Source organism: Ranitomeya imitator, chromosome 8 (genome assembly GCF_032444005.1).
Source record: "Ranitomeya imitator isolate aRanImi1 chromosome 8, aRanImi1.pri, whole genome shotgun sequence".
NCBI lineage: Eukaryota > Metazoa > Chordata > Amphibia > Anura > Dendrobatidae > Ranitomeya > Ranitomeya imitator.
Window position 1 is genome coordinate 176693292 of NC_091289.1, and position 27389 is coordinate 176720680.

The following is a 27389-nucleotide window of genomic DNA, read 5'->3' on the forward strand; positions in this document are numbered from 1 at the left end:
TGATGTTTCTTAATTCATGATAATATGGCATTGTATTTTGATACTTTTTATTCTTTTTTTGTAGAACTTTTAACATTCTAAACAGTTGTTTAATTTGAGTCAATGTTTTTTTTTTACTTTTTGGCAAGTGATATACTACCCTGAAGATAAGTTGGTGTTACAATTATTTTCTTAAAATATATACTGTAATTACAGCCAGGTTTAAGAGATCACCTTCATTTGAAAGCCGTCTTTGGGCCATGTGTTCCTTGTGACAACTTTTTCGCCACCCCATGTAATAGTGTACTCAGTCTTGGCTCCTTCTTGTAACAATCTCCCCCATCCTGGACCCCCTCCAATAGTAATATCCCCATCCTGGCCCTTTCCAGTATTAACATCCTCCATTCTGGGCTTCTTCCTAGTATAATGTCCCCATTCTGGTATAATGTCCACCATCCTGGTATAATGTCACCATTCTGGTATAATGTCCCTACCCTGATATAATGCCATCCTGGTATAATGTCCCCATTTTGGTATAATGTCCCCCATCCTGTCATAATGTCCCCATCCTGGTATATTGTTCCCAGCTTGGTATAATGCCACACACCCTGGTGTAATGCCCCTAACCTGTTATAATGTCCCCATCCTGGTATAATGTCCCTATCCTGGTGTAATGTCATCCATCCTGGTATAATGTCCCCATCCTGGTATAATGTCACCATCCTGGTGTAATGTCATCCATCCTGGTATAATGTCCCTACCCTGGTATAATGCCATCCTGGTATAATGTCCCCATTTTGGTATAATGTCCCCCATCTTGGTATAATGTCCCCATCCTGGTATATTGTTTCCAACCTGGTATAATATCCCCCAGCTTGGTATAATGCCACCCACCTTGGTGTAATGCCCCTAACCTGGTATAATGTCCCTATCCTGGTATAATGTCATCCATCCTGGTATAATGTCCTCATTCTAGTAAAATGTCCCCCATCCTGGTATAATGTCCCCAATTCTAATATAATGTCCTCATTCTGGTATATTGTCCCTATTCTAGTATAATGTCACTCTCTCTGATACAATGTTCCACATCTTGATGTAATGTCCCCACCCTGGTATAATGCCACCCGTCCTGGTACAATATTTCACATCCTGGTATAATGTCCCCAATCCTGGTATAATGTCCCCAATTCTTATATAGTGTCCTCATTCTGGTATATTGTCCCCATTCTAGTATAATGAAACTCACTCTGATACAATGTTCCACATCTTGATGTAATGTCCCCACCCTGGTATAATGCCACCCGTCCTGGTACAATATTCCACATCCTGGTATAATGTTCCCCCATCCTGGTTTTCTTCCGTTCTTCTCCAGCACATTTTTAAAAATAAACAAACAATTATTCTTACCTTCCTCTGCTCCCATGCCATGTGGCATCCTTTTCTGTAGCCAGTGCAGAAGCCAGCAGCTGACATTGGTGTGCTGGGCATGGGTAGCTCATGACGTCACTGCCATACACTACTCATCACTGGCAAGCCGACATCAACTGCCAGCCTCTGATTGGCTGGCAGCATGTATTGCAGAGCGGGGAGCCAGCGGATCTATGTCTCGCAATACATTTTATATGAATGTGTGTCTGAGGATGCACATCCAGGGTAACACAGGGTCGGCAGGTTCCTCTCCCACATGAGCCCGGTCGTTACACCCCTAAAGAGAAATCTATCACTCAAGGGGAACGGGGCAGGAGAGAAGACACTGGGGAACTACTGGACTCTTGTCAAACAAAACACTGTATCGTTTCAGAATAAAACGTAGTTGGCTGATGTAATAGAGTCAGTATTTGATACCAGTGGTTCAGGCAGAATGTATCAGCTGTCAGTGTCATGATCCAGGTCGGGGTTTGGTTCTTGCTTCTCTTTTCCCGGCCTGGTCATGGAGGGGTTAACTTTCCTGCCTCTCTTTGGTTCTTGGGTGGCTATTGATTGGTGCTATTTTTGGTAGCCTTTGTCAGTGATAGTTCTGGTCCTTGGCTGGAGCAGCTGATCCGTATACCTTAGTGATCCTTCTGCCTCTAACTTCTTGTGTGTGTGTCTGACCTGCTCCCTATCCCTGACTCTGTGTACGTTTGGTGATTTCCCTACAGTGTATGACTCGGCTTGAATTCTGAACTCCGACTCCAGTTTTTATGTCTCTTGTACTGCAGTCCCCGACTAGCTTTGGACCCTCTGGCTTGTACCTTGACTCCTCTTTCCACCTCACATTTTGGATACCGCGCTCCCGTCTGGCTTTGACTTTTGGTTCGTCTCTGACCTCTTGCTTTGCTGTGATCTCTGGTACTTCATCTCCATGTTTGTTGCTGACTTCGGCCTGTCTGACTACTCTTCCGCCTCCTGGTGGTGACCTGCACTTCTGCACCGAAGTGCTACACAGAAAGTGCACCCCTTTTTCCGTAACATCGCCCCCTGGTGGTGGCTCAGCACCACATAGTCAGGTTCCCTTTAATATATTTTGACATTTTATTTATGGAATATTTTTTATTCTGTGAAGAATTAATTGAAGACAAAGTCTTCTAGCAAATAATATAAACGCATGGGAAAAAAAGTTATAATCAGGTTTGATATATCTTTATGAATTATTTTTTGGGGAGAATTTTTTTTACACCAGAAACCAGCTACCCCTCCTTCCTTCCCAACCAAGGCTCAAATGACATACTGTATTCCTAAAGCCTCACACCCCTGGAGGAACAACTCTTGATCCATCCTCTGTATCAAGCTATCGCCCTATATCACTTCTCCCCTATGCCTCAAAACTACTGGAACAACACGTCCATCTTGAACTGTCCTCCCATCTATCTTCCTGCTCCCTCTTCGACCGCTTACAATCAGGCTTCAGGTCACACCACTCCACTGAAACTGCCCTAACTGAGGTCACCAATGACATCTTAACCGCCAAGAGCAAGCGACACTACTCTGTCCTCCTGGACCTGTCCTCTGCCTTTGACACAGTGGACCATTCCCTATTATTACAGACCCTCTCATCCCTTGGCATCACAGACTTGGCCCTATCCTGGATCTCATCATACCTAACTGACCGGACATTCAGCGTCTCCCACTCACACACCACCTCCTCACCTCGCCCTCTATCTGTCGGAGTCCTGCAAGGTTCAGTCCTAGGGCCCTTGCTCTTCTCCATTTACACCTTTGGCCTGGGACAGCTCATAGAATCTCACAGTTTTCAGTATCATCTCTATGCTGATGACACACAGATCTACATCTCTGGACCAGATATCACCTCCCTACTAACCAGAATCCCTCAATGTCTGTCCACTATTTCATCCTTCATGACATACAAAGCCATCCACAACCTGTCTCCTCCATCCATCTGTGACCTCGTCTCCCGGTACTTTCCTGCACGCAACCTCCGATCCTCACAAGATCTCCTTCTCTACTCCCCTCTCATCTCCTCTTCCCACAATCATGCACATACAAGATTTCTCTCGTGCATCCCCCCTACTCTGGAACCCTCTACCACAACATATCAGGCTCTCACCTACCATCGAAACCTTCAAAAAGAACCTGAAGACCCACCTCTTCCGGCAAGCCTACAACCTGCAGTAACCACCGATCGACCAAACTGCTGCATGACCAGCTCTATCCTCACCTACTGTATTCTCACCCATCCCTTGTAGATTGTGAGTCCTCGCGGGCAGGGTCCTCTCTCCTCCTGTACCAGTTGTGACTTGTATTGTTCAAGATTATTGTACTTGTTTTTATTATGTACACCCCTCCGCACATGTAAAGCGCCATGGAATAACTGGCGCTATAATAATTAAGAATAATAATAATAGTAATAATATGGACCTTGCACAGAGGGTACGGACTGTGTCGCCATATGAGGCTTTAAAATGGCACTCCTGAAATGAAATGTGAATACCTCTGTCAAAACGAGCTTGCTATGATGTTTTTTTTTCCTACACATCTACCATAAAATTCACCCTATATCCCTATATATAATTGGAAGTATAAGGTTCTAGTGTATGAGCCCATAGACACGGAACTCAATAAAATTTTAATTATTATTATTTTTTGGGAATTTAAAATAAAAATCCATTCCTGGAGTTGATACTTATGTTTTTTTGTTTGATTAACAAATACGTATTTTTTTTTTTTCAAGCTGCAATTTTTATTTATGCTGACATTTACATTGCCCAAAGTGTTTCACAATATTGGTCACAATAAATGCACTTGTTCTTTCCTCCATAGACCCCTGCACCCCAGAAAAATTTCACATCCATTCTACCATAATTGTGTGTCTACTGGTGTCAGCTTTTTTTTCCCCAAAGAACAAAGGGATAGTTTGTTTTCCTGGTGTCAAAGTTGGAAATGTAAGTAATTTTGTGGACATGGGAAGCTGGAGAGGAGAGTAATGCCCTAAATTCCTGAGGGACATGAAATGTATTTTAGATGAATAAGGGTCAGTGTTGATTTGTAGGGCTGACAATCATAGTCTTCCAGAAGGAACAGTACAAACTCTTTTAAGTTACACTTCAATCATAGACTCAGTGCGGACATTTGGATATCCTGGGTGGGGGGAGGGTGGCTTGAAATTATGTAAGAGATTATGTAAAATGTCCTTAATAGTTAGCTGGAGTCGTTAATTGTGGACATCCCTCGGACATATCTGACTGATAAATACCACTCGGACAGTATATACTGTATACTATTTTATCTATGAGTTGCATAGGGCAAGTGTCGATATTTGAACACAATTTTCTATATAAAAAGTTGAGTAACTTTGCAAATACATGGCACTACTTACCTTCAAATGATCCTGATTTGCAGCCTGTGGCATGCTCAAGAGCTGCATTTATATTTCTGCATTTCTTTTATTGGATTCAGTCAATTTTCAGATTTAAAAAACATTTTCTAGATAAAACGTTGACTACGTTCGAAAAATGATTGCATTATTTATTTTGGATTGATTAACAACCTACTTTATACTCCAGAGCTGAATCCATAATTCTGCTGTTTTAAGTCAATACAGTAGTGTTCAGACTTGAATACTATTTTCTAAAGCTGAATCGATTTGAACACAATTTTCTATATAAAAAGTTGAGTAATTTTGGAAATACATTGCACTACTTATCTTGTAATGATACTGATGTGCAGCCTGTTGTATGCTCAAGAGCTGCATTTATATTTCTGCATTTTTTTTAATGGATTCAGTCCATTTTCAGAATTAAAAAACATTTTCTAGATAAAACGTTGACTACTTTCGCAAAAAGATTGCATGATTTATTTTGTACTGATTGACAAAATATTTTATACTTCAGAGCTGAATCCATAAGTCTGCTGTTTTAAGTAGATGCAGTAGTGTTCAGACTTGAATACTATTTTCTAAAGCTGAATCGATTTGAACAATATTTTCTATATAAAAAGTTGAGTATCTTTGCAAATACACTGCATTACTTACCGTAAGTATATTATACTGATCCTGATTTGCTTCCTGCCCTGTGGTACAATTCAGAGCTGCATTTATAATTCTGCTGTTTTTTTTGTGGTTTTTGTTTTTTATATGAATTCAGTCTATTTTCAGATTTGAAAATAATTTTACATTTAAAATATTGACCACTTTTGCAAAAAGATTGAATTTTTTATTTAGTACTTACCCCGATTAACATGCTATTTTATACTTCAGAGCTGAATTAATAATTCTGCTATTTTTTATTGGATATACAGTCATGGCCAAAAGTATTAACACCCCTGCAATTCTGTCAGCGAATACTCAGTTTCTTCCTGAAAATGATTGCAATCACAAATTCTTTGGTATTATTATCTTCATTTAATTTGTCTTAAATGAAAAAACACAAAAAGAATTGTCCTAAAGCCAAACTGAATATAATTCCACACCAAACATAAAAAAGGGGGTGGACAAAAGTATTGGCACTGTTCGTAAAATCATGTGATGCTTCTCTAATTTGTGTAATTAACAGCACCTGTAACTTACCTGTGGCACCTAACAGGTGTTGGCAATAACTAAATCACACTTGCAGCCAGTTGACATGGATTAAAGTTGACTCAACCTCAGTCCTGTGTCCTTGTGTGTTCCACATTGAGCATGGAGAAAAGAAAGAAGACCAAAGAACTGTCTGAGGACTTGAGAAACCAAATTGTGAGGAAGCATGAGCAATCTCAAGGCTACAAGTCCATCTCCAAAGACCTAAATGTTCCTGTGTCTACCGTGCGCAGTGTCATCAAGAAGTTTAAAGCCCATGGCACTGTGGCTAACCTCCTTAGATGTGGATGGATAAGAAAAATTGAGATTTCAACGCAAAATTGTGCGGATGTTGGATAAAGAACCTAGAGTAACATCCAAACAAGTTCAAGCTGCCCTGCAGTCCGAGGGTACAACAGTGTCAACCCGTACTATCCGTCGGCGTCTGAATGAAAAGGGACTGTATGGTAGGAGACCCAGGAAGACCCCACTTCTTACCCTGAGACATAAAAAAGCCAGGCTGGAGTTTGCCAAAACTTACCTGAAAAAGCCTAAAACGTTTTGGAAGAATGTTCTCTGGTCAGATGAGACAAAAGTAGAGCTTTTTGGGCAAAGGCATCAACCTAGGGTTTACAGGAGAAAAAAAAGAGGCATTCAAAGAAAAGAACACGGTCCCTACAGTCAAACATGGCGGAGGTTTCCTGATGTTTTGGGATTGCTTTGCTGCCTCTGGCACTGGACTGCTTGACCGTGTGCATGGCATTATGAAGTCTGAAGACTACCAGCAAATTTTGCAGCATAATGTAGGGCCCAATGTGAGAAAGCTGGGTCTCCCTCAGAGGTCATGGGTCTTCCAGCAGGACAATGACCCAAAACACACTTCAAAAAGCACTAGAAAATGGTTTGAGAGAAAGCACTGGAGACTTCTAAGGTGGCCAGCAATGAGTCCAGACCTGAATCCCATAGAACACCTGTGGAGAGATCTAAAAATGGCAGTTTGGAGAAGGCACCCTTCAAATATCAGGGACCTGGAGCAGTTTGCCAAAGAAGAATGGTCTAAAATTCCAGCAGAGCATTGTAAGAAACTCATTGATGGTTACCGGAAGCGGTTGGTCGCAGTTATTTTGGCTAAAGGTTGTGCAACCAAGTATTAGGCTGAGGGTGCCAATACTTTTGTCTGGCCCATTTTTGGAGTTTTGTGTGAAATGATCAATGTTTTGCTTTTTGCTTCATTCTCTTTTGTGTTTTTTCATTTAAGACAAATTAAATGAAGATAATAATACCAAATAATTTGTGTTTGCAATCATTTTCAGGAAGAAATTGAGTATTATCTGACAGAATTGCAGGGGTGTGAATACTTTTGGCCATGACTGTAGTCATGTTAAGACTTGAATACTGTTTTCTAGTTATATAGTTGAGTAACTTTGAAAGTACATTGTATTTCTTACATTGTATTGATTGATCCTGATTTATATCCTGGTTTATTCTCCAGAGCTGAATTCTTAGTTCTACTGTTTTTTAGTGAACATAGTCATGCTGAGACTTGAATACTATTTTCTATTCATAAAGTTGAGTAACTTTGAAAATTCATTCTATTTCTTACCTTGTATTGTTTGAACCTAATTTATATTCTGTTTATACTCCAGAGCTGAATTCTTAGTTCTACTGTGTTTTATTGAATATAGTCATGTTCAGACTTGAATACTACTTTCTATTTATAAAGTTGAGTAACTTTGAAAATACATTGTATTGCTTACCTTGTATTGATTGATCCTGATTTATATCCTGGTTTATTCTCCAGAGCTGAATTCATAGTTCTACTGTCTTTTATTGCATATAGTCATGCTCAGACTTGAAAACTATTTTCTATTTATAAAGTTGAGTAACTTTGAAAATACATTATATTGTCTACCTTTTTTTGATGGATCCTGGTTTATATCCCGTTTTATATTCCAGAGCTGAATTCATAGTTCTACTGATTTTTTTGGTGCCAAATAGTTTTTTTTTTGTAGGATGTAATCTAAAAAAAGTATTTGTCTTCATGAAGTAACACATAGATAGTGATCCCCAGCCTGCATTTTGCTGATAGAAGACGGTTGCTACGGATTACTTCATATTTGTTCTTTAGTCTTAATGACATTGAGTCAATATTTGATCATTTTAATTTTGGCGACTGATTGTAAAGGACATTAGCTGCACCTAGCAAAAAAAAAAAGAGTATCTATCTACAAAAGCAGGTTTTCTTGTCCTGTAGCACTTATTAGGGTCTGGTAACCTTGGCTAGGGTCCTGCCACTGATTTTTTTTTGTTCATAGAAACTGGACGAGTGTTTGTTCTCATTTTCTAACCACTAAATGTGTCTGGTTGTGGGGGATGAAATCACTTTTTTTATTAAGTTTTAATGAGAAAAATGCCGACATTGTATGGAAGGATGGGAACATTCTGCACTTATTGATTCTCTGAGGCCTGGTCCGTAAAGAGAATGTCCATCTTTTAACACCATGTTGTGTATAAGTCTAATATTCTGTTCTGAATAATGTCTACATATATTTACGGTATATAATGGTCAGTGATTTTTTTTTTTATACAGAAGTCCTGATTTACTGGGTATACCTAAGATTATATGATAAAGTTCTGCTTGCCTTAGCTTAAGAACTAAACAGAAGCTGAATAACATGATACCTTGCTATCTGTGATCCGATGTCTTATTCCCGAGAAATCAAAATTTTTCTTAATATGTAAATGATCTATGGGCGAGACATAGATCTCCCTGAGAATCTGCCTCCAGAGCTTATTGTAAATGAAAGGGAGAGTTTCCAGTGTGAGTCATGTACTGACCAACAGTCTGCTCTCCTGATCTACATGTCTCACACTGGTAACTCTCCTTTCATGTACAATAAGCTCTAAAGGCTGAAGTGCTGCTATGTATAGCACAGGCAATCAGACAATCTCTGCCTCACGTCTCCTAAAAGGGCTATTAAATACAGTAAAAAGTAACAAAAAAACATTTAATTTAAAAAAAAAATTAAACAATAAAAAATAAATAATACATACACAGATTTGGTTTTGCCGCGTTCAGAAATGTCCTATCAAAATATAAGATAAATTAATCTGATTGATAAATTGTATAATGAGAAAAAAATTAAGCCACCAGAATTACATTTTTATGGTAGGAGCAATATTGCAATAAAATGTGATAAAAAGCAATTAAAACATTGTATGTACCCCAAAATTGTATCAGTAAAAATGTGAGTTCGGAGCGCAAAAAATAAGTCCTCACCCAGCCCCAGATCCCGAAAATTGAGAACATTATGAGTCATGTGAAATGGTGACAAAAGTGATTTTTTTTACAAACAGGTAACCCGTGCATGTGTTGTGGCTGTCAAACAGCCTTGAGATATGCAGGTGCGGGGACTCGAAAAAATTTTTCAAGCACTTCCTTTTTGGAAGTGCATTTGAACAGCAAGGTTGATTGCTGTTGAGGGGAACTAGGAAAAAAAAAAAAAATCTCTATAAATCTTCAGCAGAGCGAGTGTGAGCGAGCTGAGTGTGACCAGAGCGTAAGTGTGGACGGCGGTAAGTGTGACTTGTGATTCAGTGAAGAGGTATTTGGAAAGCCTTTAACAAATACCTGTGTGAATTGGTGTGAGTTGCTGAATTGGGGGTAGCTATATTCATAAGGGTTAACTTAGGGTGGGGGCTCATAGTTAAGGGTTTATAAGGGGCAGCTGTTTGGGGCTCAAGTCCTTTTTGGAAGTGCATTTGAACAGCAAGGTTGATTGCTGTTGAGGGGAACTAGGAAAAAAAAAAAAAATCTCTATAAATCTTCAGCAGAGCGAGTGTGAGCGAGCTGAGTGTGACCAGAGCGTAAGTGTGGACGGCGGTAAGTGTGACTTGTGATTCAGTGAAGAGGTATTTGGAAAGCCTTTAACAAATACCTGTGTGAATTGGTGTGAGTTGCTGAATTGGGGGTAGCTATATTCATAAGGGTTAACTTAGGGTGGGGGCTCATAGTTAAGGGTTTATAAGGGGCAGCTGTTTGGGGCTCAAGTCCTTTTTGGAAGTGCATTTGAACAGCAAGGTTGATTGCTGTTGAGGGGAACTAGGAAAAAAAAAAAAAATCTCTATAAATCTTCAGCAGAGCGAGTGTGAGCGAGCTGAGTGTGACCAGAGCGTAAGTGTGGACGGCGGTAAGTGTGACTTGTGATTCAGTGAAGAGGTATTTGGAAAGCCTTTAACAAATACCTGTGTGAATTGGTGTGAGTTGCTGAATTGGGGGTAGCTATATTCATAAGGGTTAACTTAGGGTGGGGGCTCATAGTTAAGGGTTTATAAGGGGCAGCTGTTTGGGGCTCAAGTCCTTTTTGGAAGTGCATTTGAACAGCAAGGTTGATTGCTGTTGAGGGGAACTAGGAAAAAAAAAAAAAATCTCTATAAATCTTCAGCAGAGCGAGTGTGAGCGAGCTGAGTGTGACCAGAGCGTAAGTGTGGACGGCGGTAAGTGTGACTTGTGATTCAGTGAAGAGGTATTTGGAAAGCCTTTAACAAATACCTGTGTGAATTGGTGTGAGTTGCTGAATTGGGGGTAGCTATATTCATAAGGGTTAACTTAGGGTGGGGGCTCATAGTTAAGGGTTTATAAGGGGCAGCTGTTTGGGGCTCAAGTCCTTTTTGGAAGTGCATTTGAACAGCAAGGTTGATTGCTGTTGAGGGGAACTAGGAAAAAAAAAAAAATCTCTATAAATCTTCAGCAGAGCGAGTGTGAGCGAGCTGAGTGTGACCAGAGCGTAAGTGTGGACGGCGGTAAGTGTGACTTGTGATTCAGTGAAGAGGTATTTGGAAAGCCTTTAACAAATACCTGTGTGAATTGGTGTGAGTTGCTGAATTGGGGGTAGCTATATTCATAAGGGTTAACTTAGGGTGGGGGCTCATAGTTAAGGGTTTATAAGGGGCAGCTGTTTGGGGCTCAAGTCCTTTTTGGAAGTGCATTTGAACAGCAAGGTTGATTGCTGTTGAGGGGAACTAGGAAAAAAAAAAAAATCTCTATAAATCTTCAGCAGAGCGAGTGTGAGCGAGCTGAGTGTGACCAGAGCGTAAGTGTGGACGGCGGTAAGTGTGACTTGTGATTCAGTGAAGAGGTATTTGGAAAGCCTTTAACAAATACCTGTGTGAATTGGTGTGAGTTGCTGAATTGGGGGTAGCTATATTCATAAGGGTTAACTTAGGGTGGGGGCTCATAGTTAAGGGTTTATAAGGGGCAGCTGTTTGGGGCTCAAGTCCTTTTTGGAAGTGCATTTGAACAGCAAGGTTGATTGCTGTTGAGGGGAACTAGGAAAAAAAAAAAAATCTCTATAAATCTTCAGCAGAGCGAGTGTGAGCGAGCTGAGTGTGACCAGAGCGTAAGTGTGGACGGCGGTAAGTGTGACTTGTGATTCAGTGACTTTGGAGTCAGGGAGTTTTCAGGGGAGGAATTACTGAATTGCTGTCTGATTTTTATTAATACTTTGTATTTATTTATTTTTTTTTTTTTATTGAACTGTTCTGTCTGGTGCAATCCCCATTAGGAAATGTGCTCCACGATTGTTAATGCCATCCAGTGCACATCTTGCCACATGTATGCAGTCCTTGAGCAGCCGATCGAGGGTGCATACTGCTGTGCGAGATGTGAGCACGTTGTGCATTTGGAAACCCAGATTCTGACTCTAAATGTGCAGCTGGCAACACTGAGATCCATAGACAATATGGAGAGGAGTCTTCTGCTCACGGAGCAGACGCTCAATGGGACAGATGAGGGGGGGGATGGTGGAATGGAGCTGCAGGACAATGAAGTAGCAAGCTGGGTGACAGTTAGGAAGCGGGGTAGAGGGAAGAGTGCCAGGGAGGCTAGTCCTGATCTGGAACACCCCAATAAGTTTGCTAAGTTGGCAGATGAGGGGGGTGCCAGTACAGGGGTAGCACTGCTGCAGCCAGGCATGTCCTCTGAAAGCCGGAGGAGTGACTGCTCCAGTAAGGAGGGAAATAGGAGAGCAGGGCAGGCCAGACAGGTGCTGGTAGTGGGCGACTCAATTATTAGGGGAACAGATAGGGCAATCTGTCACAAAGACAGGGATCGTCGAACGGTGTGCTGCCTACCTGGCGCTCGAGTCCGACACATCGCTGATCGGGTGGACAGATTATTGGGAGGGGCTGGTGAGGACCCAGCGGTCATGCTGCACATTGGCACTAATGACAAAGTTAGAGGTAGGTGGAAGGTCCTTAAAGATGATTTCAGGGAATTAGGCTGCAGGCTGAAAGCAAGGACCTCCAACGTGGTATTTTCCGAAATACTGCCGGTACCACGTGCCACGCCAGAGAGGCAACGGGAGATTAGGGAGGTTAATAAGTGGCTCAAGAATTGGTGTAGGAAAGAGGGGTTTGGGTTCCTGCAGAACTGGGCCGACTTCTCAGTTGGCTACAGGCTCTACGCTAGGGACGGGCTGCACCTCAATGGGGAGGGTGCAGCTGTGCTGGGGGAGAGAATGGCTAGAAGGTTGGAGGAGTGTTTAAACTAGGAATTGGGGGGGAGGGTATTCATTTTATAGGAGGGGAAGATAGTGCAGACAGAGTCCTGGGCACAAATAAGGAAGTTGGGGGTGGCGGTGGCATGGGGGGTGGGGTCAGAACAGTTAATAATTTAAGAAATAGAAGTACAGAGAGGAACATAAAGTGCATGTATACTAATGCCAGAAGCCTCGCCAACAAAATGGACGAATTAGAACTAATGTTGTTGGAGCATAATTATGACATGGTGGGGATATCTGAGACATGGCTGGATGAGAGCCATGACTGGGCTGTTAACTTGCAGGGCTATAGCCTGTTCAGAAATGACCGTACAGATAAGCGAGGGGGAGGGGTGTGTCTATATGTAAAATCATCCTTAAAACCCATCCTGCGCGATAATATAGGTGAATTTAATGAAAATGTAGAATCCCTGTGGGTGGAGATAAGGGGAGGGGGAAAAAATAATAAATTACTGATAGGGGTTTGTTATAAATCTCCAAAAATAATGGAAGCAATGGAGAATATCCTCGTAAAGCAAATAGATGAAGCTGCGACTCAAGGAGAAGTCATTATTATGGGGGACTTCAACTACCCTGAAATAGATTGGGGAACAGAAACTTGCAGTTCCAGCAAAGGTAATCGGTTTTTGACAATTATGAGACAATTACCTTTCACAACTGGTTCAGGACCCAACAAGAAGGGGGGCACTGCTAGACCTAATATTAACCAACAGGCCAGACCGCATATCAAATATAAGTGTTGGGGGTTACTTGGGAAATAGCGATCACAAAATAATAAGTTTTCATGTATCCTTTAAAAAGATGTGTAGTAGAGGGGTTACAAGGACACTAAACTTCAGGAGGGCAAATTTCCAACGGATGAGAGAGGATCTTGGTGCAATTAACTGGGACGATATCCTGAGACACAAAAATACACAGAGAAAATGGGAGACGTTTATTAGCATCCTGGATAGGACCTGTGCACAGTATATACCGTATGGGAATAAACATATTAGAAATAGGAGGAAACCAATATGGCTAAATAGAGCTGTAAGGGGCGCAATAAGGGACAAAAAGAAAGCATTTAGAGAATTAAAGGAAGTAGGTAGTGAGGAGGCATTAAATAAATACAGAAAATTAAATAAATTCTGTAAAAAGCAAATCAAGGCAGCAAAGATTGAGACAGAGAGACTCATTGCCAGAGAGAGTAAAAATAATCCTAAAATATTCTTTAACTACATAAATAGTAAGAAACTAAAAAATGATAGTGTTGGCCCCCTTAAAAATAGTCTGGGTGAGATGGTGGATGAGGATGAGGAAAAAGCCAATATGCTAAATGACTTTTTTTCATCAATATTTACACAAGAAAATCCCATGGCAGACAAAATGTCTAGTGATAAAAATTCCCAATTAAATGTCACCTGCTTAACCCAGCAGGAAGTGCGGCGGCGTCTAAAAATCACTAAAATTGACAAATCTCCGGGCCCGGATGGGATACACCCTCGAGTACTGCAGGAATTAAGTACAGTCATTGATAGACCATTATTTTTAATCTTTAAAGACTCCATAATAACAGGGTCTGTGCCACAGGACTGGCGTATAGCAAATGTGGTGCCAATATTCAAAAAGGGGACAAAAACTGAACTCGGAAACTATAGGCCAGTAAGCTTAACCTCTACTGTGGGTAAAATACTGGAGGGCATTCTAAGGGACGCTATACTGGAGTATCTGAAGAGGAATAACCTCATGACCCAGTATCAGCACGGGTTTACTAGGGACCGTTCATGTCAGACTAATTTGATCAGTTTCTATGAAGAGGTAAGTTCCGGATTGGACCAAGGGAACCCAGTGGATGTAGTGTATATGGACTTTTCAAAAGCTTTTGATACGGTGCCACACAAAGGTTGATACATAAAATGAGAATAATGGGGATAGGGGAAAATATGTGCAAGTGGGTTGAGAGCTGGCTCAGGGATAGGAAACAAAGGGTGGTTATTAATGGAGCACACTCGGACTGGGTAGCGGTTAGCAGTGGGGTACCACAGGGGTCAGTATTGGGCCCTCTTCTTTTTAACATATTTATTAATGACCTTGTAGGGGGCATTCAGAGTAGAATTTCAATATTTGCAGATGACACTAAACTCTGCAGGGTAATCAATACAGAGGAGGACAATTTTATATTACAGGATGATTTTTATGTAAACTAGAAGCTTGGGCTGATAAATGGCAAATGAGCTTTAATGGGGATAAATGTAAGGTCATGCACTTGGGTAGAAGTAATAAGATGTATAATTATGTGCTTAATTCTAAAACTCTGGGCAAAACCGTCAATGAAAAAGACCTGGGTGTATGGGTGGATGACAAACTTAAATTCAGTGGCCAGTGTCAGGCAGCTGCTACAAAGGCAAATAAAATAATGGGATGCATTAAAAGAGGCATAGATGCTCATGAGGAGAATATAATTTTACCTCTATACAAGTCACTAGTTCGACCACACTTAGAATACTGTGCACAGTTCTGGTCTCTGGTGTGTAAGAAAGACATAGCTGAACTGGAGCGGGTGCAGAGAAGAGCGACCAAGGTTATTAGAGGACTGGGGGGTCTGCAATACCAAGATAGGTTATTACACTTGGGGCTATTTAGTTTGGAAAAACGAAGACTAAGGGGTGATCTCATTTTAATGTATAAATATATGAGGGGACAGTACAAAGACCTTTCTGATGATCTTTTTAATCATAGACCTGAAACAGGGACAAGGGGGCATCCTCTGCGGTTGGAGGAAAAAAGGTTTAAGCATAATAACAGACACGGATTCTTTACTGTAAGAGCAGTGAGACTATGGAACTCTCTGCCGTGTGATGTTGTAATGAGTGATTCATTACTTAAGTTTAAGAGGGGACTGGATACCTTTCTGGAAAAGTATAATGTTACAGGGTATGTACACTAGATTCCTTGATAGGGCGTTGATCCAGGGAACTAGTCTGATTGCCGTATGTGGAGTCGGGAAGGAATTTTTTTCCCCAATGTGGAGCTTACTCTTTGCACATGGGTTTTTTTTGCCTTCCTCTGGATCAACATGTTAGGGCATGTTAGGTTAGGCTATGGGTTGAACTAGATGGACATATAGTCTTCCTTCAACCTTAATAACTATGTAACTATGTAACTATGTAACATCGAAGACACTCGGTTAGCACCTGAGCATGCTCAGATAACACCTTATCTCAGCACGTTTTTTTCATCACTGCTAGAAATCAATTGGACTATCATTTAAAGGGAACCTGTCACCCCCAAAATGGAAGTTGAGCTAAGCCTACCGCCATCAGGGGCTTATATACTGTATTCTGGAATGCTGTAGATAAGCCCCCGATGTAACCTGAAAGATGAGAAAAAGAGGTTATATTATACTCACCTGGGGGGGCGGTCCGATCAGATGGGCGTCGCGGTCCGGGTCCTCCCATCTTCTTATGATGTCGTCCTCTTCTTGTCTTCACGCTGAGGCTCCGGTGCAGGCGTACTTTGTCTACCCTTTTGAGGGCAGAGCAAAGTACTGCAGTGCGCAGGTGCCGGGAAAGGTCAGAGAGGCCCAGCACCTGCGCACTGCAGTACTTTGCTCTGCCCTCAACAGGACAGACAAAGTACGCCGAAGCCGCAGCGTGAAGACAAGAAGAGGACGTCATCCTATGAAAATGGGAGGCACCGGACCGGACCGCGACACCCATCGGACCGGACCGCAGCGGGACTGCCCCTGGTATAATATAACCATTCTTCAGCACAAAGGTTATAGAAGGCACACAGTGCAAACAATTTTTAATCAAAACTATTAGCAAAACACAATTTTGGTAAAAAAAACAAGTAAAAAAAAAAGAAAACATTGTCTCCAAAGGTGGACAACCACAATGCTATACATCTGCCAAGTAAATCACGCACCTAAACAAAAATCCTTTAACGTGCTGCCTCCATCATACACTATGGGAATAATGTACTGTACACTGCCATACTGGAATACTGGAATACTGGAATACAGGAATACTGTCATACAGTTCTTAAGTGTGTCATACAAAAAATACTCTAATTATACAAAGTCTCAATTAAACTATTGCATGTACAAGTTATATCAATCGATACTGGTCATACTCCATAGGTATCAGGCCTTATGTGAAGAGTAGACCCTTTCAGCACGGGCCATGGATGTCTCAGCATGGGCCATGGGTGTCTGAGCTTATGTGAAGACCGCTTCAGCACGGCCCTTGGTTGTCAGACCTTATGTGAAAACCCCTTCAGCATGGGCCATGGTTGTCAGACCTTTTTGTGAGACACCTTCAGCATGGGCCATGAGTGTCAGACAACATGTGAAGACCCCTTTAACGCAGGTCATGGGTGTTAGACCTTATGTAAAGACCCCTTCATCATGGGCCATGGGTGTCAGACAATATGTGAAGAACCCTTCAAAACTGGCCATGGGTGTCAGACCTTATGTGAAGACTTGTTCAGCACAGTCTTAGGTTGTCAGACTTTATGTGAATACCCCTTCAGCATGGGCCATGGGTGTCAGACAATATGTGACGACCCCTTCAACATGAACCATGGGTGTCAGACCTTATGTGAAGACCCCTTCAGCAAGGGCTATGGGTGTCAGACCTTCAGTGAAGACTCCTTCAGCACGGGCTATGGGTGTCAGATCTTATGTGAAGACCTCTACAGCAAGGGCTATGGGAGTCAGAATTTAAAAGTGAATACTCCTTCAGCACGGGCTATGGGTGTCAGACCTTCTGTGAAGACCCCTTCAGCAAGGGCTATGGGTGTCAGACCTTCTGTGAAGACTCCTTGAGCACGGGCTGTAGGTGTCAGACCACATGTGAAGACCCCTTCAACCTGGGCCATGGGTGTCAGACCTTCTGTGAAGACCCCTTCAGCACGGGTACGATTACACAAGTAACTCACCCCGAAGGCCATTCATGGTGTGAAACTTGATGGGAGCTCAAAGGTTTTTAACTAACCTTTTAACCATATGAATGTCCAAGATATGATTGTATTTATGTGTATTTTACATATTTTATGAACTTGACCAACATTGTTTTATTGTTCTGTTTCCAGGTTTTATTTGCTTTGAACCAGACGTTACTGCAACATGAAAGTCTACGGGCAGGAAGCTTTCAGGCCCCCTACACGACTGAAGATCTCATAAAACATTACAACTGTGGAGACCTCAACTCTGTCATCTTCAACCAAGATTCTTCACAGGTTTGTGCTCATAAAATATGTGGGAAATTATTTTGTTCTAGGACAATTCATGGTATGTCAATAAAACACCGGTGAAATACTTTTCAGTAGGACTCAGTACAGAAGATTAGTGATGAGCGAATATACTCGTTGCTTGGGTTTTCCCGAGCACACTCGGGTGATCTCTGAGTATTTGTTAGTGTTCGGAGATTAAGTTTCCATCAGCCTCAGCTGAATGATTTACAGCTAGTAGCCAGGCTAAGTACATGTGGGGGTTGCCTGGTTGCTAGGGAATCCCCACATGTAATCAAGCTGGCTAATAACTGTAAATCATTCAGCTGCCGCGATGAAAACTTAATCTCCGAACACTAACAAATACTCAGAGGTCACCTGAGCAACAAGTACACTCGCTCATCACTACAGAAGATGTGATGGGCTCTGCTCTGCTGGTTGACATTATTATCACACTGAGCAATCCAGAAATTAGGCAGTAGCTACGCAAAGATCTTGGTGCCCCCAGGGGAGGAATAGTGATGTCACCACATGAGGGATATCACCCGGTTGAGTGGAGTCGAACATAATCATCTTCAGATGGAGATACTTTGCTGGGCTCCACGGGGCATAAGAGTCTGTCAGCTCCAACAGAGTCCAACCCTTCGGGCACTTGTCAATAACAAGAATTAATAATATAATAATATAATGCATGCACAGTATAACATTATAATATTGACAATCAGTCTAAAGGTCCAATCCATTATTGCATTTGTGCCATTTTTGGTCTAGTTTTGGTGTTCGATTGTTTTTTACTTATACCTTATTCTACTTTTAATTCATACTCTTTTTTTTTTTACTCTATTTTATATTTATTTTCCTGTTTTTTTTGTTTTTTATTTATGTTCACTATTAGGTACAGGATTTGGAGTTTTCACTCCAGTCATTACCCCATGGAGTGATTTAATGTACGCTTGAAGTTTTGGTGGAAGTTTTGCAACATTTTTTTGCAGAACATTCGACTTTGTTGTAAAAAAAAAAGGAAGGTTTAAAGGCCTAAATAAATAGCTTAATTTTATTTTGCGCAAAATTCATGAACTTTGTGCTGCATTTTAAAAAAAATTGACTCAAAAACACCAATGAAGAAAGCAAGACAAAAATCCCAACCGTAGACCACTAAGATATGCGATCACTTTCTGAATGGTGCAGGTCCAACCTAGAGGACCTCCACTGATCCTGGGAAGGATCTGCAATGCACAGTGGTGAGGTCCCTCCTTTCTCAGGATCAGTGGGGGTACTGGAGGATGGACCCCCATGACGATATGCCATGATTTAATGAGAATAACTCTTCCCATTTAGACACTAATAAGTCTTTGCCAGTATCTGAATGTCACATTTTGTTAAATCTAGTAGCCTATCTCCAAAACCCTCCATAACTAGTCAGATTTGAGATTGTGATCTGAGAACACATATATAAGCTACATAGTGGCCATGTTAGCTGGCACCCGGATTTTCTTGTTATTTAGAAACAGCTGAATGGAATTTTAAAGCTGGTTATTTTCACATATTTTCCCAATCCTCTTCTGCCAACTACACACCTGTCCCTTTTGTGCAACCATGTCTGACATGAGTAACCTCTGCTCACGACTTGCTCTACCTTTCCCCTTTATACCCTTATAACACAGTTGCTCCACACGTGGCTCTCATTTGCCTAGGGAAATAATGGGATTACAGCGCCGTCCCTCTGGTTGGCCCTCGTGAGCGCCAGGATTGTTGATTTGTCTGAAAAGATTTGGAAGGAATGTGCAGCAACAAAGCCCAATTATATGGACTTCCCGAGTCTTTGCACATAAGTCCTCTCATCATAACGAAAGGCTTAAGGGCAATTCTTAGTTTATAATCAAAGGGAAACCCAGCGCATGGCCCAGTAGTCTAATGATTATCGAAATAAGTCGCTGCACTAACACACTCTCTACACTTAAGCCCTCTGAGGCATTCCCCACTCAGTGGCTTACTACACATTACTCAATATAAAGAAGCCCTACAGGAGATGTCCGCGCAATATACTGCAGACATTCCACCATCTAGCTCCAAGCTATACAGCGTTGAAGCAAATTTTTAGTATTCTAAATTATTATGGGCAAACTTATAGTTCTGACTAGTGGTCACACCTTTGTTGTAAAACCAGAACTCATGGCATCCTGGAGAGCTACAGGTTGGAGACCACTGGTTTAAGGGTATTGTCCATTACAGGACATCCCCCTTATTCTTAGTGATGAAAAAGTGATACTCACCTCTTGGTTTGGTGTCCTACCTCCAAACTCACTGCTGCTTCTGCCACCAGTTTGCTGGAGTTAACAACCGATGGGGGCGTCCAGAGAGCACTGTGGAGCAGCATATGTTCAGATGGTATCAGTGTTTATTTTTGATGGCTAATTAGCAAAGGGTTGTCCAGTAGTTGACAACCACTTCAGCAATACGCCCTCTCCACATGGTGTATTTCTCAATATATACTCATCATTGAATATAATATGACCCTTTTGGTCCATTTTTACGTGCCGGGTGGCGCCCAATATTACTGGGGTCTTAACTAAAGAGATCTGTTATGTAAGTTGTCTTAGTTATTTGCTAACTTTTCCAGAAATAACACATTACGTTATATGGTCACTGTACGGTATGTTGTAAACATAGAATATGTGGAGTCAGAATAAACCCAACCTTGATGTTGACACCTCTATTGATCGCTTTAACGAAGGAGAAGTGATCAACTCAGCTATCCTCCGAGACTGAAGACAAACTCCTAGACATTCTAGTGATTCCGTCTACAATCTCGAAGGAGAGTAGCTCTCAGCTCAGCATTTCTGCTCCTTTCAGTAATGGGTGGGAGTCTCAATGCTTTGTGTCTCTACATGTCAAAGTTTTGGGAAAGTGCCATTTCATCTTCGACTGGCAGGAGAAATAAAAAAACACTTCCATATCTGTTGTCATATTCATTCATTTAACTTCCTGTCTGCGGCCGGTGACCTTGGGATAGCCGTGTAGCCAGCCTGAGGCTACAATCTGACGTGGTGATAAATGGCCGGACTGTTTTCTTGACTGACAGTCTCGAATGACCTCGTGTTACTCTTTAGTTGACTCATTGATTTGTAGCACAACATTGAAATCAGTGATGGTGTTATTCATTGTAATGCCGCGTCTTATAGATATCATGGCAATTACAGAACTACCATGATCTGGGTCTGGAGGGAAGAAGGACATTTTTTTTACATTCTTGGACCCTACATGGGTGTGGATAAGACAGATATTTGGAGGATAAGAACTATTATCCTTCTTTAAGTCATTCAATTCTATGTTTTGCAATAAGGTACTTTACCTAGAATAGTGGTCATATTTGAGAGTTTTTTTTATATTATTGCCTTCCATGACATCAGTGGCATTTTGTACCTACTCTTCATTTTGGGGTTTTCTGGGGCTCCTCATTTCCACATTGTGGGATAGTGGCTTTATCTATGACTAGTTTCCTGCTTTGAAATGAATATTATTGGGTTCTCATTGAGACTAATAGTCATCCATGTAATACACAATCCTTTTAGGAGACATTTTTCTGGTTAATAGAAATAGGTTAAATTGTTGAATCCTTTCCTATTTATTTCCTAATGTCTGAACAGATAATTAAAAAGTCATTAAGATAAAAGAGTACACTCCTTTTAAAGGGGTTGTTCAGTCAAACAAATTTATACCTAAATGTGTATAAAATAGTTCTGCTAATATGTTTCTATTATAACATCTGCCTCAATCTTAAGTTATCCCTTCCGGTCCCCGATTCGGCAGCTCCAGGCCTAGCCTTGTCTGTGCCTGCAAGGGACCAGTGCAAAATGAAGAGCCTGCTGATTGGCTCCTTTATTAGATAATCCGGTCCATTGTCTGTCTATTCATTGGTTGGGACAGAAAGGGAGCTGTCTTAGCTAGTCACATGATTGGTTAACCAGATCCCTCCCTCCTGGGTCCAGTACAAGCCAGAAGTTTAGCTGCCTGGACTCGAGACTGGAGGAGATTGGATTCTGTGATAACAAAAAAATAAGAAATGAGCAAAAATATTCAGACTGCCCTGGTCTGGTGTCCAATGTTCATTTCTGCCTTGTAAATCCTTTTTATCATATCCCACAACTTGAGAATTAAACAGTTTTGTATTTTAATTGTATTATTGTTGTTATTCTGCTACGCAATTAGGTTTGACCTCTTTTGCAAGTTTGCCCTGTCTCTCTACCTGTAGTCCAACTTTGATGCATGTAACACCCTCCCTTCTTCCCCAGTTAGTGTTTGTCAGCCATCAATCAAAGTGCATCTCTGTACATCCCTGTACATCTGTGCATCTCTCTACATCTCTGCCTTTCTACCTACTGCAGTTCTTGTAGCTACTGCTGTTACTATTGTGCATTATACAAGAATTTAGTCTGAGAATAACCTTCTTCTGGAATCTTCTCATATGCCTCTGAAGTCGAGTTTGAGCTATCTGATGAAGTCCGTGGTGTGAGTACTGGTTCTATATAGACATCCATCTAAATGGTGTCTCAAGATCCCGTCACTTGCAGCCTAGTTATGGCATCAGACTATTTTCTACAGCATCCTAGGCACCTCTGGCACTCAGTAGGACCCAATGACGATGTGACATGTGTCTTGTCATGATGTCATGACCTGTATTGCTGTGCTACACATGTCATTCCAACATAGGAGCCTAGTAAATGGCAGAGGCACCCAGGATTGCAGTAAAAGTTAACACTACCCTGATCTGGCTGCCAGTGGGCACGGGACCAGAGTAGTTGGAATTTTTTTTTTTGCTCATCTCTATGATTAGTAATTTTTAGCATTTATTTTACGCACATTTAAGACTAATTTTTTCTTTACCGGACAACTCATTTACCTTTAAGAAATAACTGATACCAAAAAACAGTTTCCTTATCTGCTTTTCAGAACATTGCCACATCACAACATGAGTCTTGTCGTGGTGGCATGACTTCCATTGCGGTGCTACAAAACGTCTTAGCGTGATACACATCATGACATTGAACGTCATGACTTCATGGCCTCCTAGTAAAAGGGAGAAGCACCAAGGATGCCGGACAAATAATTCCTGGTGCAGAAGTGAACAATACCCTGATCTAAGAAAAAACTACCCTGGTATGACTGCCAGTGAGGACATACAGTAGCCGGACGTGGGCCAGGGTAGTTGGACTCTTTTTGCTCTTCTCTATAATTATTAATATATATAATTTATTATTTTACTCACGTTTAAGTCTAATTTTTTTAGCCAGACAATCACAATTACATTCTCTGATATCAAGAAAAGTATTACTAGAAAGGAGTAATTTAGTATTCTAAACAACAGTCGAGCTGAACTTTGGCGGTAGATGTCATCACAAAGATCATTTTCATGAAATACGGTTGCAAAAAAATTTAAAAGGGAAAAAAAAGTGAATACACTAATGATGGTCGAATCTCCCATCAAATATGCTGTAATCTCCGGTGATAAAAGTGTCACGGTTTGTCTAAGAAGCTCTCTGACTCTTAAGACAACTTAAAGAGAAAGCAGAATTTGGGAATCTGAGACGCAGATGTTTTGGGCCCGGGCTGAGACAATACCATGATCCTCTGTAAATGAAAGACAAAATGAGAATCATATGGTCAAGACCCGATGGTGATAAAGAGATAGAATGAGACAGCCACACTCCATTTATTAAAGATGGATGATAGCCTTGTAGGGAAGAAAAGATCATCTTGTCATCATCTATGGTCTTCTGTCACTTTGTAGCAAAAATCAAGCAGGGTTGGAACAAGGGTTAAGCAACAATGGCAGTTCCATCACGTTAAAGAAAGCAGAAATGGTAGTGATACAATTCGAGTCGACTCGTAACTTGAAGTTCAGGGGTCCATATGTAAGGACTTTAATGGGAATCTGTCAGCAGTTTTTGGCTATGTAATCAGAGGGTAGCATGATGTAGGGTCTGATACTCTGATTCCAGTGATGTGTCATTTAAAGGGCCGTGATTTGCTGCTTCAATAAAGACAGCGTTTTATCTGCAGGAGATTATCACTAAAGGACTAGGTGTCTCATGCCTTCTAGTCCAATCTTGTCCCCACCACTGATTAGCAGCTTTCTGTAAATATACAGTGTACTCAGAAAGCAGCCAATCAGTGTTGCGGGTGGAGTCATACAGAGCTCAGCATTCAGAGAACTGCTAGAGCTGCAGCAACTAAAACTGTGATTCTATCACAACTTCTGCACCGAGTAAACTAAGTGATACATCACTGGAATTAGGGGCTCTGTCGTTACATCATCCTGCTGTCAGATTACATAGCAAAACCTGCTGACATATTCCTTTTAATAGGAAACCACCTACCATGTGTGATTTATAATTCTAGTGACTTCTTATACGGCAGAATACTATTGGCCCTCCTCAGGTTCCAGGTTTGATTGCAACTTCTACCTCTGCACTCTGTAAAGCTACATCTGTGGTATTACATATAAACCATATGAACGATGTACAACATGTAATATGATTTAAAATATCATTTGTATTAAAAACAACTGAAAAAGATATACAGCAAAATGAGATCAAAGAAATATATTACACCTACAGTAAACGACATTGAAATGGATGAATAATCAAAAAATGGATTTACATTTCTAAGAGTCTGCCAGAAAGTATTTCATATAAGTCAAATGCAGAAACTAACACATTTTTGCATAATTATATAAATGGCAATAATGTATAAACATTCAGTACCATATCCAAAAAGTGCCTAGAAGATAAAACTAATATAAATAAAAAATAAAAATAAATATAATATGTATTAATATATTATATTCATAATGAATATGAATAAATCATATAAAAACAAATAGCCAACCTCTAAACGGATAGCTGCACCCAGATGCATGTTTCGCCTTATGCTTTCTCAAGGGCATCCTGTGAATTAAGTTTATGGGAGGATTGAGTTGACCCTTATCCAAACTTTGCAAACTCAAGAAAATATTTTTTCTATTGTTCCATTAGTGTACGCTCGAATTACTTTTGCATTCATTTTAACCTTTAGGTGTTAAAAAAATCCATTTACTGAGTGATTATACCTCATCTATGAAGAAAGGCAATAATTTTATTCCCTTGGATCCATTGGTGCTCTCTATTGGAAAAAGCAATTTCATGATTTCATGCTAGTCAATGGTTCCAAAATTCGAGTACAAAGGGTCCTGCAAGCCACAGAGGTGGTTAACAAAATGTTCCATAGTCCGTGAAAATGTTACAGGACTCTTTATTCATCAATATCTTATCTATGGAGGAGAAGCATTCAAAACTAGGGTATAACAACTTTTGGCTTCTAGAGTGACTTTTTTAGGACAATTCCACACAATAATCCGTTCCCGGGCGTTGGGCCAGTGTGACGTTCCATTGTGAAGGCCTCTTCATGGCGTTGCTCACCTGGTCTACAGATGGAGACCAAAGGATAGAATGGAGCAATACAGACTGGAATGGAGAAAGAGTGAAAGAGTCCGGCATTTGTCTTGGACGCAATGGTAACCATAGATTGGGAATACCAAGGGGAAATGCCATGAAGAGGCCTTCAAGAGGGAATGTCATACTGGTCCTTCTCCTGGGTTTATGGTGTGTGATGGCATAATGTACAGTTCTGGAACCATGAACTAGGTTCAGTAAAAAGCTCGGCATTACATTGATTCGGTCATGGAACCATTGGTATGGTCATTTTTCCAAAGAGTCCCAGGAACCGTTTTTCAACACCACAATGCCAGGCTGTATGTTGCTCATGCTACTATGACCATCCTGTGTGGCCTAAGCGTTCTACCATGGTCTGCGGCACCCACACATTTTTTTTCCTATTGAGCATGTCTGGGATTTCATTGGTCAACAACACAGGGTGCTGTCAGCAGTGGATCTTGATGATTTTCATGTCCAAGTGCACTCAACAGAGCAGAACATTCCTCATATATTTATTAATAACCTCATTGATAGCAGGCAACATGTGCAAGGGTGGAGATTTCTGCCCTTGACGATGGTGAAAAAGATCAAGATGTTTTGAACATTTTGTTTACATTTGTTCATCATTTCCAGATCAATAATGCATCCATTTGTCCCAGTGATTTCCATAATTCCACGACTTTTCCTTCTTGGTGTTGCAGTTTCAACGTTGATGAGTATTTATGGTCTGGAATATGGAGACGTGAAGGACTAGTCATATACAATTATACCATGTCCGATGGTGCTCAAAGTCGATGTGAGTCCATGTCATAGACCCACCTGCACTCATAGAACTTTGTTTTTATGTATTATGGGGCAATAACTTTCACAGGAAGCCTCCAGGGTGGTAGGGCCAAACTACTACCAATGGCCTATAATCAAGCCCTGCTATCCCTGCTGACTTTTCTGTAGAGGCTGAAGTTACAGCGCCCTCTGTTTTCATCTTACTGATTAACATGTCGTTAAACAACATTCGTTTCTGGGCAAGTCAGTCTACATGCCTGCACGAAAATCTATGCCACATGTGAAACCATTTTACAACAAATTGGAACACAGTGGGCGTTTAATTTATTAAAGGCATTATAACAGGCAGCAGTATCACAGACTGTCCCATTTATTATTTCGTGAAACATTAGCACAGATTTGAGGAATGTTATAGAAAAATACCCGGAATTTCATCATTCGAAATAAATCCAGTCCTTCTAGAAAGCTTTGTTCTTTGTGTCTCATTAGTAAATTCTTTTCATAGACTTCACGGAGAAGGAGTTATTGAACAAAATGTGTTTTTGCCTTAAAACAGATTAATATTAATTATTTTTAAAAGGATTGTCTAGTTTTGCCAATTTTTTTTTATAGATGCGCCACCAGCGGAGATGAGTAAATACATTTGCAGGTTCCTGGTTCTAGCGGCCAGGTCAGTATTCCATGGCGTTTGGATGGGAGCCCTGTGAGTCACCTCCTACCTGACCGTACCCCCGGTTCTTCTTTTGATTAGCTGTCCTTCCAAGACTTTCTGTGTGCATCATACAGCAAAGATGACATTGTGCCAGGCTGGCTAATCAATAGAAGAGTTGGGAATGTCATCCGGTAGGAGGTTGTTTGCATACTTAACAACCAGCGGCCATGGACTGATCTGCCATTGAAACAAGGGTCCTGTGGATTGATTGGCTCATCTCTAGCCACCAGATGATAAACCCATCTGTTTTAATCTGTGAGTCGAGAAATATACATTTTTCTTACAGCGCCACCACTGGAGAAATAAAGTATTGCACAGTGCCCTTTGAGATCAGTGGGCTATCTATGGTCCTCCTGGATGACAGCCTTTCTTTTTCACTGTTGTATGTTCTTTCTCATAGATTAGGAATGAATGGGAAAGTCTGTACCATTATTTTCCCCTTGACACAATGAAAGGCTTTCTCACCATAGACAATAAGAGGTTTAACCTAAGGACCACCAACCTATTATGAAAAAGGGGTCTCCAAACATCAGTTTTACCTAGTGAGACTGAGGAAGGATGTCTGTTTCAGTAACTTCCTAAGCCTTATCTGGGTGAACAAAGGTTAAGGGTCTCGTGGTAATTCCCATGTTTGGCCTCCATTAGAAATTTATGTCACTTTCTGTTGATATACCAAACAT

At 41.0% G+C, this 27389-nt stretch overlaps 1 protein-coding gene across 1 annotated transcript in view; it reads left to right on the forward strand.

Annotated features, from left to right (window-relative positions):
* Nucleotides 1-27389, forward strand: part of TRABD2B (TraB domain containing 2B) — a 298954-nt gene that overhangs the window by 110654 nt on the left and 160911 nt on the right. Inside the window, exon 3 of the mRNA XM_069737959.1 lies at nucleotides 17605-17751. Coding sequence (XP_069594060.1) covers nucleotides 17605-17751 — 147 coding nt within the window. The remainder of the gene's footprint in view (nucleotides 1-17604; nucleotides 17752-27389) is intronic.